At 41.2% G+C, this 15,528-nt stretch overlaps 1 protein-coding gene across 3 annotated transcripts in view; it reads right to left on the bottom strand.

The window, feature by feature from the left end:
* Positions 1 to 8,727, bottom strand: part of LOC111141620 (phospholipase C beta 4) — a 168,339-nt gene extending 159,612 nt beyond the window's left edge. For all 3 annotated transcript variants that reach the window (XM_022494323.1, XM_022494325.1, XM_022494324.1), the window contains exon 1: positions 8,644 to 8,727. In XM_022494323.1, coding sequence (XP_022350031.1) covers positions 8,644 to 8,727 — 84 coding nt within the window. The remainder of the gene's footprint in view (positions 1 to 8,643) is intronic.
* Between the last annotated feature and the right edge of the window lie 6,801 nt (positions 8,728 to 15,528).

Raw genomic sequence — 15,528 nt, 5'->3', positions numbered from 1 at the left:
AAAAAAAAATTAAATCCGATCTAGAGGAAGGAACAGGCCTGGGGGTTTTTGCAAAAACTTGGCTGATGTTAGGTGGTACAGTTTTGGGTTGTTTCCATGTTCAGGTCAACTGACTAAGTGCCTAGGCACTTGGCCACAACTTTCTTATCTTGTAAGGAAGAAGTCACATGGCTGAGATGACAAGAAAAGTACCTGAAGGCAGGCTGATATAGAACAGCAAAATCCTTAGGCCCACCCACCTTATTATCTCTATTGTAGCACAGAGATGGTAAGAAAATTATGTATGGAGCGGCGCCCGGGTGGCTCAGTTGGTTAAGCGACTGCCTTCACCTCAGGTCATGATCTGAGGGTCCTGGGATCGAGCTCTGCATTGGATTCCCTGATCAGCAGGAAGCCTGCTTCTCCCTCTCCTACTCCCCTGCTTGTGTTTCCTGGCTCACTGTGTCTCTCTCTTTCTCTATCAAATAAATAAATAAAATCTTTAAAAAATAAAAAGAAGAAAGAAAGAAAATTGTCTGTGGTGATACAGCCAGTAGGAGGAAGGAGTAAGACTCTAGCTTGCCTTTCTTCTGTTAAATTCCTTGTGTTCTCCAACCATGCATTCCGATCTCCTACCTTTGCTCGTGCCTCCTCCCCCACCGACCACAAACCATTTTCAACACAGCCACCAAAGTGTCTCCAAAATGCCTATCAGAGCACATCAGTCTCGCTGAAATGGCTTCCCACAACGACCCGAAAAAAAATCCAAGCTCCTCGTCCTGGTTCTACAACCTTGATTCTCATACTCAAGTGTGCTTCCATTTGTTCATCCTCTACTTATGCTCTTCAATTCCCTTTCTGCTCACTTTATTTTTAACTAAAACTTAGGCGATTTCTATTATAAGCAAAATGTTTCTTAGGTACTGTGGAAGATACGATGATAAATCCTGTTCATTTCAGGAAGAGGAACTGCCTAAGTGCATCCATAAATCTGACCTTTCTCTCTGCCTCCCTTGGGGACCACCCGAGCTTCCGGTGCCAGAGACTCCCACCTCACCTTACAGTCTTTATTCTCCTTCACCTTCTCCACCCACTGGGTCAGAAAATGCTCTGATTCATTCTCATACCTAGCCTCTCCCCTTACTTCTCTCCATGGTGTGGACACTGTCCTTCTGTAGTTTCGGTTCTTGCTCTCCAGCACCCTTCCCTTGGCCCTAGCTGGACAAGCCCCTCCCCTCCCCCACACCCATGGCCTTGAGCAAGCTGTGGGCTCCACCCACCTCTCAGCTGTGGTTTGATCTACTGGTTGGCCCTTCCATTAAGACTCAGCCAGAAGGGGGTCTGCTCTCTTAGGCATCCCAGATCAGTCCTGCGCACTGGACACCCCTTCCAGCCCTCTCACACCACAAGGAAGATGACCCACCACTCTCCTCATCACAACTTGACTTTGGAGGAAAGGACAGGGTGAGGATGGTGGGGCACCTAGACCACGGCTAAATTTCAAAATCACACGTCTGGACTTAATTTGTTGGATAATGAAGTGATCTCAACACATTATTGTTTTGCTTTAAATATCCAATTCTAGTGGGGACTGGAGTTTGAGGAAAGTGAGACTTGTGGCAAGACAAGCAATTCCTGAACTAATATCCACCAGGCACATGTAGTAATAGGTTCCTAGGTTGAAAATTCCATAATTAAACTCGGCTGAGCTCATTTCCCTACTTTTTCTCCACTTCCCCACTCCAAATTTGAAGTTATATTATTTTTGGCTTTGTGACTGGCAATTTTAGGCTTTAAATAATAGAAGCATGAGCTTCTATTCCATGTACCATCAACTGACCATTAGCAATACCTCCCAGGAGAATATTAATCTTCTGGTCTTTCCTCCAGTTTTCTAACCATTTCGACTCCAACACCTCCCTGCGTTCCTCCTGTGTGTGGGCAAAATTAACGTTTCATTCAGTTCTCTCACTAATCATTAAATTTTTGTCCACCTTTTAGAGTACTTTAAAGACTAGGGACGCCTAGGTGACTCAGTGGGTTAAAGCTTCTGCCTTAGGCTCAGGTCATGATCCCAGGGGCCTGGGATCGAGCCCTACATCGGGCTCCCTGCTCAGCGGGGAGCCTGCTTCTCCCTCTCCCTCTGCCCCATCCCACCATTTGTGCTTGCTCCCTCGTGAGTGTGTGTTTCTGCCCCTCGTTCAAATAAATAAAAAATTTTTTTAAAGTTGAAAAACCACTAAATATTATGATTATCATTACCATCATGGTGACTCTGTAAGCATTTTTCCCTGCAAATATAAGTAACAGGCAAAATTCTACACTCCACTCTTTGAGCCCAATATCCTGATCCTGTTAGTACAATTCAGTTTAAACGATCCAAAACTTGGGGACGATTAAAAAATAAGTAGGTAAGTAAATAAATAAATAAAAGGCTAACTATCACCTGGACAGTCAAAGGGAACACTGTCTAAGAGGCCTACCCAAGGAGGATTTATTTCTATAGAAGAATGTACTTTGGGTTGATCAACCAGTTACTCAGAGTCTTTGCAGTTAGCTAGAGATGTTGCACCTGTTTTGTGTCCACAGAGACACGTGGGATTCGTGGCTGGTAGAAAAGACAACCACAGAACTCATAGTTTCATGGTCCTACAGGACAGCAACCAGCTTTGTAGTGAACTGACCAAACTTGGGTTAGCTTCCCTCTCCTAACTATATATAGTTGACCTTCAAACAGCATGGGCCCACATAGATGTGGAGGTTTTCTGTTTTGTTTTGATAAACACAGTACAGTGCTGTAGATGTATTCTCCTTAGGATTTTCCTAACAACATTTTCTTTCCTGTAGCTTCCTTGATGGTAAGAATACAGCAGAGAATACATATGACACACAAAATACGTGTTACTCAACTGTTTTGTTATCAGTAAGACTTCTGGTCAACAGTGGGCTATTAGCAGCTAAGTATTTTGGGGAAGGCGGAGGTCAAGGTGGTATGAGGATTTTTCATGGCAGAGAGGTCTGGGCTGCACCCCCTGAGTTGTTCAAGGGTCAAATGTACAACTCTCTTCTTCCAGTGCTCTTAGAACTAGCTTTGCCATCTTGCCGGTGTCCTCACAGAGGGGTTAAATAAATCTTGAAGCCAAAATACTTTCTATGAGGGTTGTGTTTTTAGGTTTTTTTTTTTTTTTGAAAATTATATTTAGAAAATTCTTCACTTCCCTGATGAACAGCCTGGGGTGTGTAGGCTGTCTGGGCCTTTTGGAGCTTTGCTACATGGTCCTCCATTTGAATTTCAGAGCTGCCCTGGAAAGAGGCAACTGTTGGCCTCTCGCACTCAGACCTACTTTAGGCTGGTCCTGGTCCTGCACTTTGACATTTCACTGGGTCTGATGACAGCAATAATTGTTTCCCTTGTCCTGGTAACAGGTGGAAGCACCTACAGATTCCACTAAAGTGTGTGTTGAAGGAAGGGTTGGAGGGTAGAGGGTGGAAGGGGCTAGGACAAAGACCAAGGCTTTTCCAGAAAACAGGGCTCTACCTGGGCAGCTTGCCTCAGTGACAATGAAGTCTCATGGGTAAGAAAAAGGAGTAGCCCCCACCTGGGGATCCGGGACATGGAAGGATGGGAGCCTGAGGTGAATCATCTGTACGACATTTAAATCTCAGCTCTCGTTGCCACCAAGAAGACATGGCCGAAGCAAACTGTAGATTCCAACCAAGGGAACTGAGAGCTCCTTCTTTCTGTTGAGAAATCTGGTTGTCGTTTGTGCTTGTTGCCTAGAACCGTGCTGCCCAGTAAGACAGGCACTGGCCACGTGCAGCTGGGTAAGTTCAGATTAAAACCAACTAAAGTGAAAAACCCAGTTCCTGCAACCCCACCAGGCACATCTCAAGTGCTGGGCAGCCACACGTGGTCAAGGGCAGCACAGACACAGACCACCTTCATCAGGCAAAGCTCCCTAGGTGACCACTTGTCTAGAAGGATTATGTGAGGTTACGCAAAAGCAAAGGTCTCAGGAGAGTCTGGCCCCTTTTTTACCTCACACTCTCACTTCAAACTGCTCAGGATGAGAAGGGACTAAAATCTTCTGTTTTGGTTGTTTGGCTTAAAAGAGAGAAGAAAAAAAAATTTTTTTTTTTTTTTAAGTTTGGAGAAGAGGCATGTGGAAAAGAGGAAATAGGTAAACTGGAAAAGGAGTCTGAGGGGGAGATTACAAAAAGAAGAGAAGCTGGAACATGCATCTTAGTGGAAGAGAAGGGGGGAAAGGAGAAGACGATGAGAGCCAGTCCCTGGCCAGGCTGGCAAAGGAAATTTGTTGAGTGCCATCTCTGATGTTTAATCTTGAAGTGAGTCCTGTTGTGTGCTCCAATCCTCCTCTGCTACCAGCAAATCTTACATGAAAGTCTATTTGATACAATGCTCTTGCTCTGGGGAGTTGATGATATATACAAAGTCCTGGGGACAGAAAGGTAAGAAGGCACGAAGGATGCGGGACATCACCAAGAAAGTGTCCGCAGGTAGGAATCTAGGGAACACCAGGGAGGGCCCAGTGTAGCCAGGGCATAAGGTCTTCGGTCTTTTAATGTTATTAAAGGAAAATCAGGAGACTGTTTAAGCTGGAGACATTTGGGTTGCAAGTGTTTTAAAAGGTATTGTTGGGCTGCCTGGGTGGCTCAGTGGGTTAAGCCTCTGCCTTCAGCTCAGGTCATGATCTCAGGGTCCTGGGATCGAGTCCCACATCGGGCTCTCTGCTAGGCAGGGAGCCTGCTTCCTCCTCTCTCTCTCTCTCTCTCTCTCTCTCTCTCTCCACTTGTGATCTCTCTCTGTCAAATAAATAAAATATTTTTAAAAAAAAAAGGTATTGTTATTTTTCACCTCTGCAATAGAAAAATCTCTGCTTTAAAGACTGAAAAACAAGCATCTCTTAAGGAAACAAAATACATTTTGCATTTCAGTAACTTTTAGGTCACGTAGGTTTGGATAAAAAGCAGATTTACAAGTGGCATGGGAATAAAACCCGGGGCTACAATGCAGTCTGCTACAATGCAGACTTACACAGTCTCTAAGAATGTGGCCAACCTCAAAAGCAATACTGAAATAATAAAATAATGTTTAAATGCAATTGCACTGATTACATTTATTGGCAAAATAACATATACTTTCTCAAAACAGTGACGAGTCGGGGCGCCTGGGTGGCTCAGTCATTTAAGCGTCTGCCTTCAGTTCAGGTCATGATTTCAGGGTCTGCGGATCGAGCCCCGTGTCAGGCTCCCTGCTCAGTGGGGAGTCTGCTTCTCCCTCTCCTACCCACCCTCCAGCCTCATGCATTCGCTCTCTCTCTCTCTCTCAATAAATAAAATCATAAAAAAATAGTGACTAGTCAACACTTATTTTCTGATCTAGAGTGCGCTCACCCACAGCCTGACCCCCTTCCTTGCCTTCTTTAAACACATGCGCTGAACACAACTGAGTATCTGGCTGATCTGCCAGGCCCTCATGATAACGTTAGTTGTTACATGGTGCTGAAGGCATTTATGCCCCTTTGTAAATGGTCCCTTTGCTATGATGCTTTTGGGATACTCGGGCTGTGTCTTCTCTAACTTCTGCTCCTCTCGCTTGCTGTCCGCTGTCATTTCCCACTGCTGTTCACACACACCGGAGAAACAAACCTTCTACACTTGCATTTTGTCGCCTTTAATATTTTAGCAGCTGTGGCTCCAAAGAACTGCATCTTACAGGACTGGGAAACGCTAATAAAAAGTGGCCACGGTCCAGTTTCTAATATCGTGACTTTCTTGTTTGATACGTTGTTATGAAGAGAGGCATCTACTTTATTAAGTGAAAACTTGTTTTGCTTATATCCTGATAAGATATCACTTAAAGCTGAAAGCTGAGCTGGGTTGTATTTAATCCTTGTTCAAGACTGTGACCTCTGCCTCATTTTCTGAGGAACCTGGGTGAAAAGCAATGGCCCTTAGGAGCCCACGTAAATCAGTGTTTTCTAAATATGAGTGACTCGTGATGATTAATGGCTAAAGAAAATCATCCTGAGAAATAAAAATAATAACCTCCAGCTCATCAAATCACAGTTCACTTGATAAAGCATAAAAATAGCACCTTTTTCCTCTAATGTGTTTCTGCTTACATAACAGTAGCCAAGATACTCAGCCAGTGATAATATTTAATCTCTTCAAAATGACCTTCTCTGATTTATTAGACGACATGCAGTATTTTTAAGTAATCCTATAGATTTCCAGGGCTTGGGATGCCGCCTGAGGAAACTGCCTAACTTTAGGATAATACTCTAGTAGTTCCTGGGAGTGATGTCCCACCAGCTCATAACCCAGGGTCAATGGTCATTACCTTGGTGACTCTAGTGTTCAACCTGGACCTGGCTTACCTGGGAAAATTGCTTGTAAGGCCTTCTTTACCACACTGGGTAAAGTGGATTAAAAACAGCCAACTGCAATAACTTACTTTGTACTAAGCTTGAACTATATCAAATTGTTGATATTGGTCATTTATTATTTAAAAGATGAAACCTGTTATACAGTTTACCTTAATGTTTTGAGTCTATTGAGGTTCAGATCCCCATACAGAGCTCGACGATTATCATGTACTCTCACCATTTCACTTAACAACAGGAATAAACAATAATAGAACCAGACCGAGTTGGAAACATTTTTATCTAAAATTCTCTGTAATGCTACATCAACAGTGAGTTTGGCAGTTGCAGGCCTCCTGCTCGTCCCCAGAGAAAGATAAGTAAAAGATGGTCTTTGACCTCAAGAAACTCAGAACACAGTAGGAGACATAAAAACAGCAAATAAAATGTGAATATGGTGTACAATGTGCAAAGGTAGGTTGGTGGTGGCACAAAGGAATTATCAATAAGATTTTATTTATTTATTTGACAGACAGAGACTGCAAGTAGGCAGAGAGGCAGGCGGGGTGGGGGGGAAGCAGGCTCCCTGCTGAGCAGAGAGCCCGATGTGGGTCTCCATCCCAGGACCCTGGGATCATGACCTGAGCCAAAGGCAGAGGCTTTAACCCACTGAGCCACCCAGGTGCCCCAAGGAGTTAACAATTCTTATTGAATGGGTCAAGGAAGAGATCAATGATGTAGAGATTTCTCATCTGGGTTTTGAAGGATGATTAGGAGTTCACCAGTCACACTAGGAGGAATAAGCCGTTTTAGAAAAAGAGAGCAGCATGCACAAAGCATGTAAAATAACAGTATCTTGGGGGAATTGTTAGGGGATTTTTATGGTGAAAGCAGAATGTGTGTGTGTGTGTAGCAAACTGGTGGGAAATGAGGCTGTGGTATTAGGCAGGAACCAAATCAAGGAAGGCCTTATATTTCATCTTATCCTACAATAGAGAATTTTGGAAGCCTCTGAAATAGAGAAAAAGCAAGTTCTGATTTAGATTTTCAAAAGATCAGAATCACAATTCTGGAAGAGAGAAAAAAAGAACAAACAAACAAACAAACAAACAAAAGACTAAGAAAAAACTGCCAAACAATTAATAGTGGTTATCTCCAGGGGGTGAAATATTTTCTGTCTTCGCATAGCAAAATGCAGCTAACTGTTCCTTCGCAGAAGGAGTCAAGTTTGCCCTATAAACAGCTGTCACTTCAATATTTTAATTTACTACAAGGAACAGTGACCACACTGGGGCCCATCCTTAGCCTTTCTCAATTTTGTTTACTGACAAAGCAACAATGGCATAAATCTAGAGGGTATTAGGATACACATTTTGGAAAAACCAAGTCGACAAGTACTGCGTCACGTCAGCCCACAGACCTCATGAAAAGGCCTGACAATCCGAACCTCTGAGGGGGCCACCACAATCAGCCACCACACACATTCCAGAGCTTTCCAGGGGAACCAATTATGACTTGAGATGAAGTCTTAAACAATTTTACATTTCACTTTGCCTCAGAGGTGACAGTCTCCTCATCCCTCCTTCCCCAATTCACCTCAAATTCAAGTACAGTCCAAGAAAAACAATGCATTTACAAATGCTAATGAGGCTTCAACTCACAGACCTAAACTTCCCTAATAGATTGGTGGCCCCAAACTCCTGCTCTATAGAAAGCCTGGAGTCCATGTTGTCTTGCAAAGGGCACAAACGATAAATGGTAGAAACCCAGGCATGCAAAGCTTTGATCCAGCTGTTCGGTACGAATGAAACCAGCAAAGCAAATGACTGGCACAAAGTCCAATCACTATTCCATTTACAACAAATATGAAGTTTTATGTAGCAAGCCTGCCAAAAACACTTTGTTAGGCAAAAACTGTTACTACATGAAACCCATCTGTAAAAACAGGGTAATAATAGCAACAACCTTATAAGGTTGTTGTGAAGAATTAAACAAATAATACACACAAGTGCTTAGAAGACTGTCTGGCACACAGTGAGCACTCAATAATTTATAGCATCATTATCCTGATTATATCTGGCACACGGTAAGTGCTCAATAAATTACAGTATCATTTTCATTATTATTAGATCTCATAACTTGCCTCTTTCCAACTATTTCAACTTATAAATCTCAAAGATGTTCTTACTTATGTCAAAGACTATTTACTCAATACTGTAATTAAAATGAAATAATTATAAGAATGTTTTGAGAGAAAAGATTAATAACACTTCTTTACCTCTTCATATCTGTCAAAAACGGCTCCTTCTTGCAAAAAGGAAGGAACTTCCTTCTGCCAGTTAAATTCATAAGGTTTGGCCATGATTACACTCAAGACCTAAAAATGAAAAAGAACATCTCATTAGTGTGCAAAATTTAAAAACAAGTGAAGATCAAAGGTTAATCACTTTATGCGTTTGTGAAAGCTCTTCTTAATACACATAGAGTAAGCCCATAAATTGTCTCTTTCTTCTTCTTTCCTTCATCTGATTCCAACTTCCCTTCGCCTTGTCTCTAAACCTGGGGAAATACAGTTGGCTCTTGAACAACACAGGTTTGAACTGGATGGGTCCACTTATACAAGATTTTTTTTTTTTTTTAATAAATATAGCAGAGTACTTAAATGCATTTTCTCTTTCTTAGGATTTTCTTAACATTCTCTTTCCTCAAGCTCACTTTATTGTAGAAATACAGTATATACCTACATATAATATACAAAATATGGTTAACCAACTGTTTATGTTATTGGTAAGGCTTCTGGTCAACAGCAGGCTATTCATAGTTAAGTTCTGTCAGAGTAAAAAATTATATGTGAATTTGTGATCATGTGTAAAGTTGGAGCCCCTAACTTCCCTGTTGTTCAAGTGTCAACTGTAATAGCCACAAAGAGGTGATCAACCAGAGGTGATCATTTGGGAACCTTCCCCTCCCTCTCCAAATCATATCAGATAGTAAGGTATGTATTTTAATCTGATGGCATCAGATAAAAGAGAGAAACCACAATCCTGACCCTATTTACAGGAGAGGCCTACTGCTAAGGGTGGGTGGTTCTGCCAGCCTACACTATGAGCCTAAAGATGGATGCATGGTCAGAGAAGTCCACTGGATGATGAGTTGCAGAATCAAACAGGAGTAGCTGAAATATTTTTATTGCTCTTGGTTCTCTCAATAGCCCTCTCACCCCTTCCTCACTTGGGCCACTCAGAGGACTGCAGAAGGTCTGCTTTCTAGCACAGGGCAGCATATATTACACTGAAAGAGAACATGGACATTCTTCAGGGTGGTTGCCTGTACTTTGGAAGAAGCAGGCACTCTTGCTACCCACACTTCTTAGCATAACCCACCATGGTCTACCTCTAGTAACTGCAAGCAGGAAATCTTCAATGAAAAGGTTTAAAATGAATTAAATGAAAAGGAAAATCTTCAATGAAAAGGTAACCAAGAATTACCAAATATTTAAGCAATGCCAAGAACATGGAAGATGGACACCAAACCCAATAAGTAGAACTGACACCCAAGAAAACAGAGTTAACAGGAGCAACTGAACCTGACTTTGGCTTAAGTGTGGCTAGTTAAGTGTGGGGGGAAACAGTGCACTCAGTTCCAAAAATATAATTAACTAGAAATCTAGAAATTTAAAAAAGACTGTTGAAATCAAACTCTTATCAGATGAGCGGAATTATAAAGAGAACTCAGCTGAAATGCTGAGCCAAGGGATTCTCAGAGAATGCAACACAGAAAGAAAGCACAATGGAAAAATTTAGAGAGGTGGAAAATGAAAGCCGAAGATTCAACCACCACCCAACGAAACAGCTTCTTCCATCAGAAGGAGAGAAAACAGAGCCAATGGAAGGACTAATCAAAACAACAGTGGAAGAATATTTCTGAAATTTGAATATTTGCATATTCAGATTTGAGTCCTCAGTGTGAATATCTGAGTCCCTGGTTGAAAAAAAATCCACTAATGCGAGCAGCATAAATGTGGGGAGTGGGTAGATACACACACTTAAAAATACCTTCGGTGTCACTGAAAACAAGAGATAAGAAGAGAAGTTTTGAAATTCCTAAGAGATGCGCAGAGAGAAGACAATTCAGAGGTGAATGACAGGTAGATGGAAATCGGGCATACTGTTCTCAATATTGCAACCTCAAAACTCTGGGGGACAATAATTTTGGACTTGAAATTGTGTCCAATCAACTAATAGTTTAATTTGTAGGAGAAAATAGAGGTATTTATGGACTTACAAGGTACGAAAGATTTAATGACCTACTCTGAAAGATTTAAGGTATTACATGCTCCATCAAGAAGAAAAATAAATGTAGAGATGGGATAGGGGAAGTAATGTGGAGACAGTGAAGACAGAAGAATAAAAAAGGGAAAGTTTACTCTTAAGTTTTACTTACTCTACAAAAAAAAAAAAAGATGAAGAAATTATAATAATTTTGCTCCCAAATTGCTGGTTATATCAATACAGAGGTTGTGGCAGCTCACGTGGTGAAAGGGAAGGAAGTATGGACCTAAGGGAGGTCAACCATTTGGGGAGTGGAATATCAGTATTTAAGACTCTTGACACTGGCAGAAAGATAGAAGTTTAAGAATTTAAGAATTTTCCTAGAGGAAATTAAAAATGGAGAGTAAAGCTTGCACATCATTAGGGAGAGAACAGAACAAAGAATCACGAGTGTCCTTTAAAAAGAAAACAGCTGTGGGGAGGAGGGGGAAAAAGAACACTATACATGGAAAACACAAAAGAAAATGACAACATATCCCAGTTATAACAGATATAAATTGGCTAAATTCACATATAAAAAGAAAAGACAGAGGCTTTGACATTAGGTAACACTGTGATTGTTTATCAGAAGTATTTATAAAATAAAAATGATACAGGAAGTTCAAAAATGAAGGGATGAATAAAACAGTCTAATAAGCATATGCTAGGAGGAAAGAAAGCAGGTGTCCACAGTAATGTAGCAGATAAAACAGACTCAGGGAAAACAGCAAGAGAGAGTGATAAACCATATTAGGAAAAGAGATGATCACAGTGACTTACTAGTCATTAGCATTAAAGCATGTGAGTACATAACATCAGAACATATACTGAAAAACTGGTCAAATACAAAGAAATTTGACAAAGTCATAAACATATTAGGAGACAATGAATGAGTTTCAGAAATTAATGGAATGAGACAAAAATGTAAGAATATTGAAGATCAGAATACCGCACTTACTAGTTTAACCAAAACAATTTAGTTGACTTAATTTAAATATAATACTGAATTTAAACATGGCCCTGCCTTTCTTTACATACATATACACATATACAAACATAGAATATTGACTCTTGAATAGATAATATATTATTATTGTATATTTTTTTCACTCCCTCTTTGTATTCAAGCTACCCCCCACACATATAATAATCTCAGAGTCAGTTCATAATTGGGCCATAGAGGAAACCTCTGTCTTTTCAAAAGTCAGAGTTTAAGGTGGCCATGCTCATTGGCCAAAATTAGGCCAAATTACAAATTGATGAGAAAGTGAATAAAATCTATATGCATATAAATTAAACATAAACATACACAGACTTCTAAATAATTCTTCAGTAAAACAGAATAGTCAAAGCAAAAATTATAAACTTCTTAGAAATGAAAGGTGAGAGCATTATGTATCAAAATCAAAAGGTAAGTAATATAGAGCCAAAAGTTGTTTTAAGATGATCAGTAAAAGTTAACTGCTTTCTGAATATTCACATATTAGATAAACATTTGTCGAGTGTTGGGGAGAGAGAAAGATTGAGAAGGAAGAGGATGAGGAAGACGTATAAATTCACAACATGCGTGATGACAAGGGGGTGTAATTACAAAGAGAAGAAAAACACATGACAGAATAGTACGTGTAACTTTAACCAAAATATCTGAACACCTAAATAAAGTGGATGGGTTTTTCAAAGTTAAAATAAATTTAACTCAAAAAAGGAGAATACATAAACTGAACTTTGGAAGAAATTGAAAAAATAATAAAAGATTAGACCCGCATGGGTCTATTGGTGAGTTCTACAAATGTTCAAGGAAAAAGCAAATCCTACTTACCTAACATTTTTCCAGGACACAGGAAAAAGTAAGTTACTCCCTGACTCATTCCACAAGTCCCATGATCAGGTCCTGACAAGGACACCATAAGGTAGGTCAACAAAACACCAACCGACCCTAGAGTTCAATCCTCACAAAGCAAAAATTCTAGCTGAAAGATGAAAAAAATCTATCCCGGAAAGTGGCTAAAGGAAGAATTCTGGATGGTTCATCACTGAAAGCAGATCCTTGTGATTCACTACCTAAAGGGATTAAGGAGAAAAGTCTAGTACACACATATCCCGGCATATCATACAATAGGAACTCAACCTGAATGTCAAAGGTCTCTAACACATACCATTAAATAAAACCTGGAAGCCACAGAATGATATGCTCTATGAACGGTGTGATACCATTTACCTAAATACACAGCTACAGAATAAGACCAGTGTAATACCTAATACCACTGATGCAAATACACAGACATGAGACAAACCTATGTACTTCTCTAGGCACATTTATGTGTATATAGATAAATTATTAAAACATTTGGAAATTTGTGGGTTACCTGGGTGGCTCAGTTGGTTAAGCATTGGAAATCATGATTTTGGCTCAGGTCATGATTTCAGGGTCAGGAGATGGAGCCCCATGTTGGGCTCTGTGCTGCTCTGTGGGCTCTGTGCATGGAGCCTGCTTGGGATTCTCGCTCTCCCTCAGCCCCTCCTCCACTCACACAATCATACTCATTCTCTCACCCCTCCACCCCCAAAAAGGAAATTCATCTACCCCTGGGAAGGAAATAAAAATTGGAGCTGAAAATCAAGGTATTTTTAGTGCTATCTTTGCAATGCACGTTTTTATTATAAGAATATATTCTCACACTTATGTGCTGCTTGTGTAAATAGAAAAGAATGCAAATTTCAAAGAGGAACAAAAAAGCTGAAATCCTACAGATAGGCAGATGTGTGATTCTTTAGTCCCAAACAATTTAGAAAAAAAAATTTTTAAGAGTTTATTTATTTGACAGAGAGAGATCACAAGTAGGCACAGAGAGACGGGGAAGCAGCTCCCTGCTGAGCAGAGAGCCCGATGCGGGGCTCAATCCCAGGACCCTGGGGCCATGACCTGAGCAGAAGGCAGAGGCTTAACCCACTGAGCCACCCAGGCACCCCAGTCCTAAACAATTTAAAACAGCAGCAGAAGCAAGTCGTAAGTCATGGCTCTTTGAAGGAGGAATGACTCCATTACTCACTACTGACCAGACTAAAAGCAGGTGAGAGAAGAAAGGGCATTCTAACCAGGGCAGCTGAGGTCGGTCATCACCAAGGCTTCCCATGGAAAGCCAAGATGAGCAGACAGTGCGAGAAGAGAGAGGAGCTTCCTCCCAGTCCATGTCTCTGTATCCCCAGTAATGACTGTAATTGGGTCTCTCTTCCTAATTCTCTCCACTCTTATTGGTTTGTTGTTTTCTATGTCTTTCCAGGTCTTTTTCTTGGTGTCTGTATTGGAGAGACAGACACATATACACAGCCCCTTCACCCAAGGTGGGTTAGAAGCCAGCTTCTGGTACAGTGCTGTGTATTCATGCTTTCTATGCCATAAAACAGATTTGCAGAGCAAAATAGACCCGCAGACCCCCTCAGGCTGTCACAGATGTGTTATTCAGTGATCTGTAATGAGAATAACCAACTACAGGGAGCTAAGTGATAGAACTGAAGACAGATGAGAGAGCTACACAGTGCCTTCCCCAGTTGACCAGACATCAGAAATCAGCAGGCAAAACACCTCTCCTTTGCAGAACTTTGTGTTCTATGACCTTTTCACTCCTGCCAACTATACCTTTTAATATTTCCCTTTGATTTTATTTAAAAAAAAAAAAACAGCAACCACAGGCTACTGATATGAAATGTTTGTATTAAAAATGAAAAGAAAGCTTCTATCAACTTGCATCATCTATCATTGGTTTAACTGGTTCTCCCAGAATCTTTGCAGGGAAAGGACACACAACATAATCCCCAGTACACGATGTTTCTTAGATTTCATTACTATCTTTACCATTAAAATATTCATCTCTACCTTGGGTACAAATTTCATCACAATGGTCTCATTATGGGAGGGACTTTGGCGGGAGCTAATGGAAGGAGGGAACTCTTGGCCTCAATATCTAAAGAGATCTGTAGCAGAGGTCGTAGCCCATTGCATAGCTTACTTTTTCAGAGCTCTGGGGTTCTGAACAATGTAAGAGGCACTTTCACAAAATGACACTGGAGTATCCTGAGTCGCCTCAACCTTGAACTGGTATGTGGGGGCTATTCTTTGCACTGCCCCCAAAATACATTCTTGGGTCCAGCATTAGGAGCAGCGGCTGGCTTATTTTATGTAGATGGTACAACCGTGACCTACAGACTCAAAAACGTCAGCCCAGCCTTCACAGCTGTTTGATCCAGGTAATTGATTTTAAAATGGGAACAAAGGAAGGATCGTGTCTCAGTCCAGCTGACTCCAGAGAAAATTAAAGAGACAGTTACTTATTTTAAAAGGCAGGAGGGGGGTAATGGTCACTCTATGACTATGCCCTTTTTACAATCATCTCAAAGCTCCACCTACCAGCTAAATGATTAAAAAAAAAAATGCTTTCCTTGTACCATGAGAAAGCTTCCTCTTCTCAAATTCTCTGGTTGGCCTTTTAAGGCCTCACTTGCACAAGATCCCCCAGGGTTTGACTGCCTCCTTCACCTCCATAGAGCACCCCCTCTCCATACAGAGTCCACAGGAAAGGGTCCTCCTTCTCCTTGAGGGACACAGGAAGTGAAGGAGAATTTACACAAAGAATGGATATATAACTCGGCACCTTTTCCAGAGTAAACACTGAAGTGAACAGCTACTGGAGGGAGGCCAGTGGGCTTTTAAATAGTTGCACTGTTCCTCAACTCTTATGCAACTGGAACGGATTAGCTATCGCATTGGTGGCAGAGGAAACACTCCCTGGACTGCAGAGCTTGGCAGAGAGGGGACAAGAAAGGAAGGGAGTCCTCCCTAGAAGGCCTTGCTTCAC

The sequence above is a fragment of the Enhydra lutris genome, unplaced genomic scaffold, assembly GCF_002288905.1.
Source record: "Enhydra lutris kenyoni isolate GAN:26980312 unplaced genomic scaffold, ASM228890v2 scaffoldscaffold6, whole genome shotgun sequence".
NCBI lineage: Eukaryota > Metazoa > Chordata > Mammalia > Carnivora > Mustelidae > Enhydra > Enhydra lutris.
This window is presented reverse-complemented; position numbering and strand designations above follow the sequence as displayed.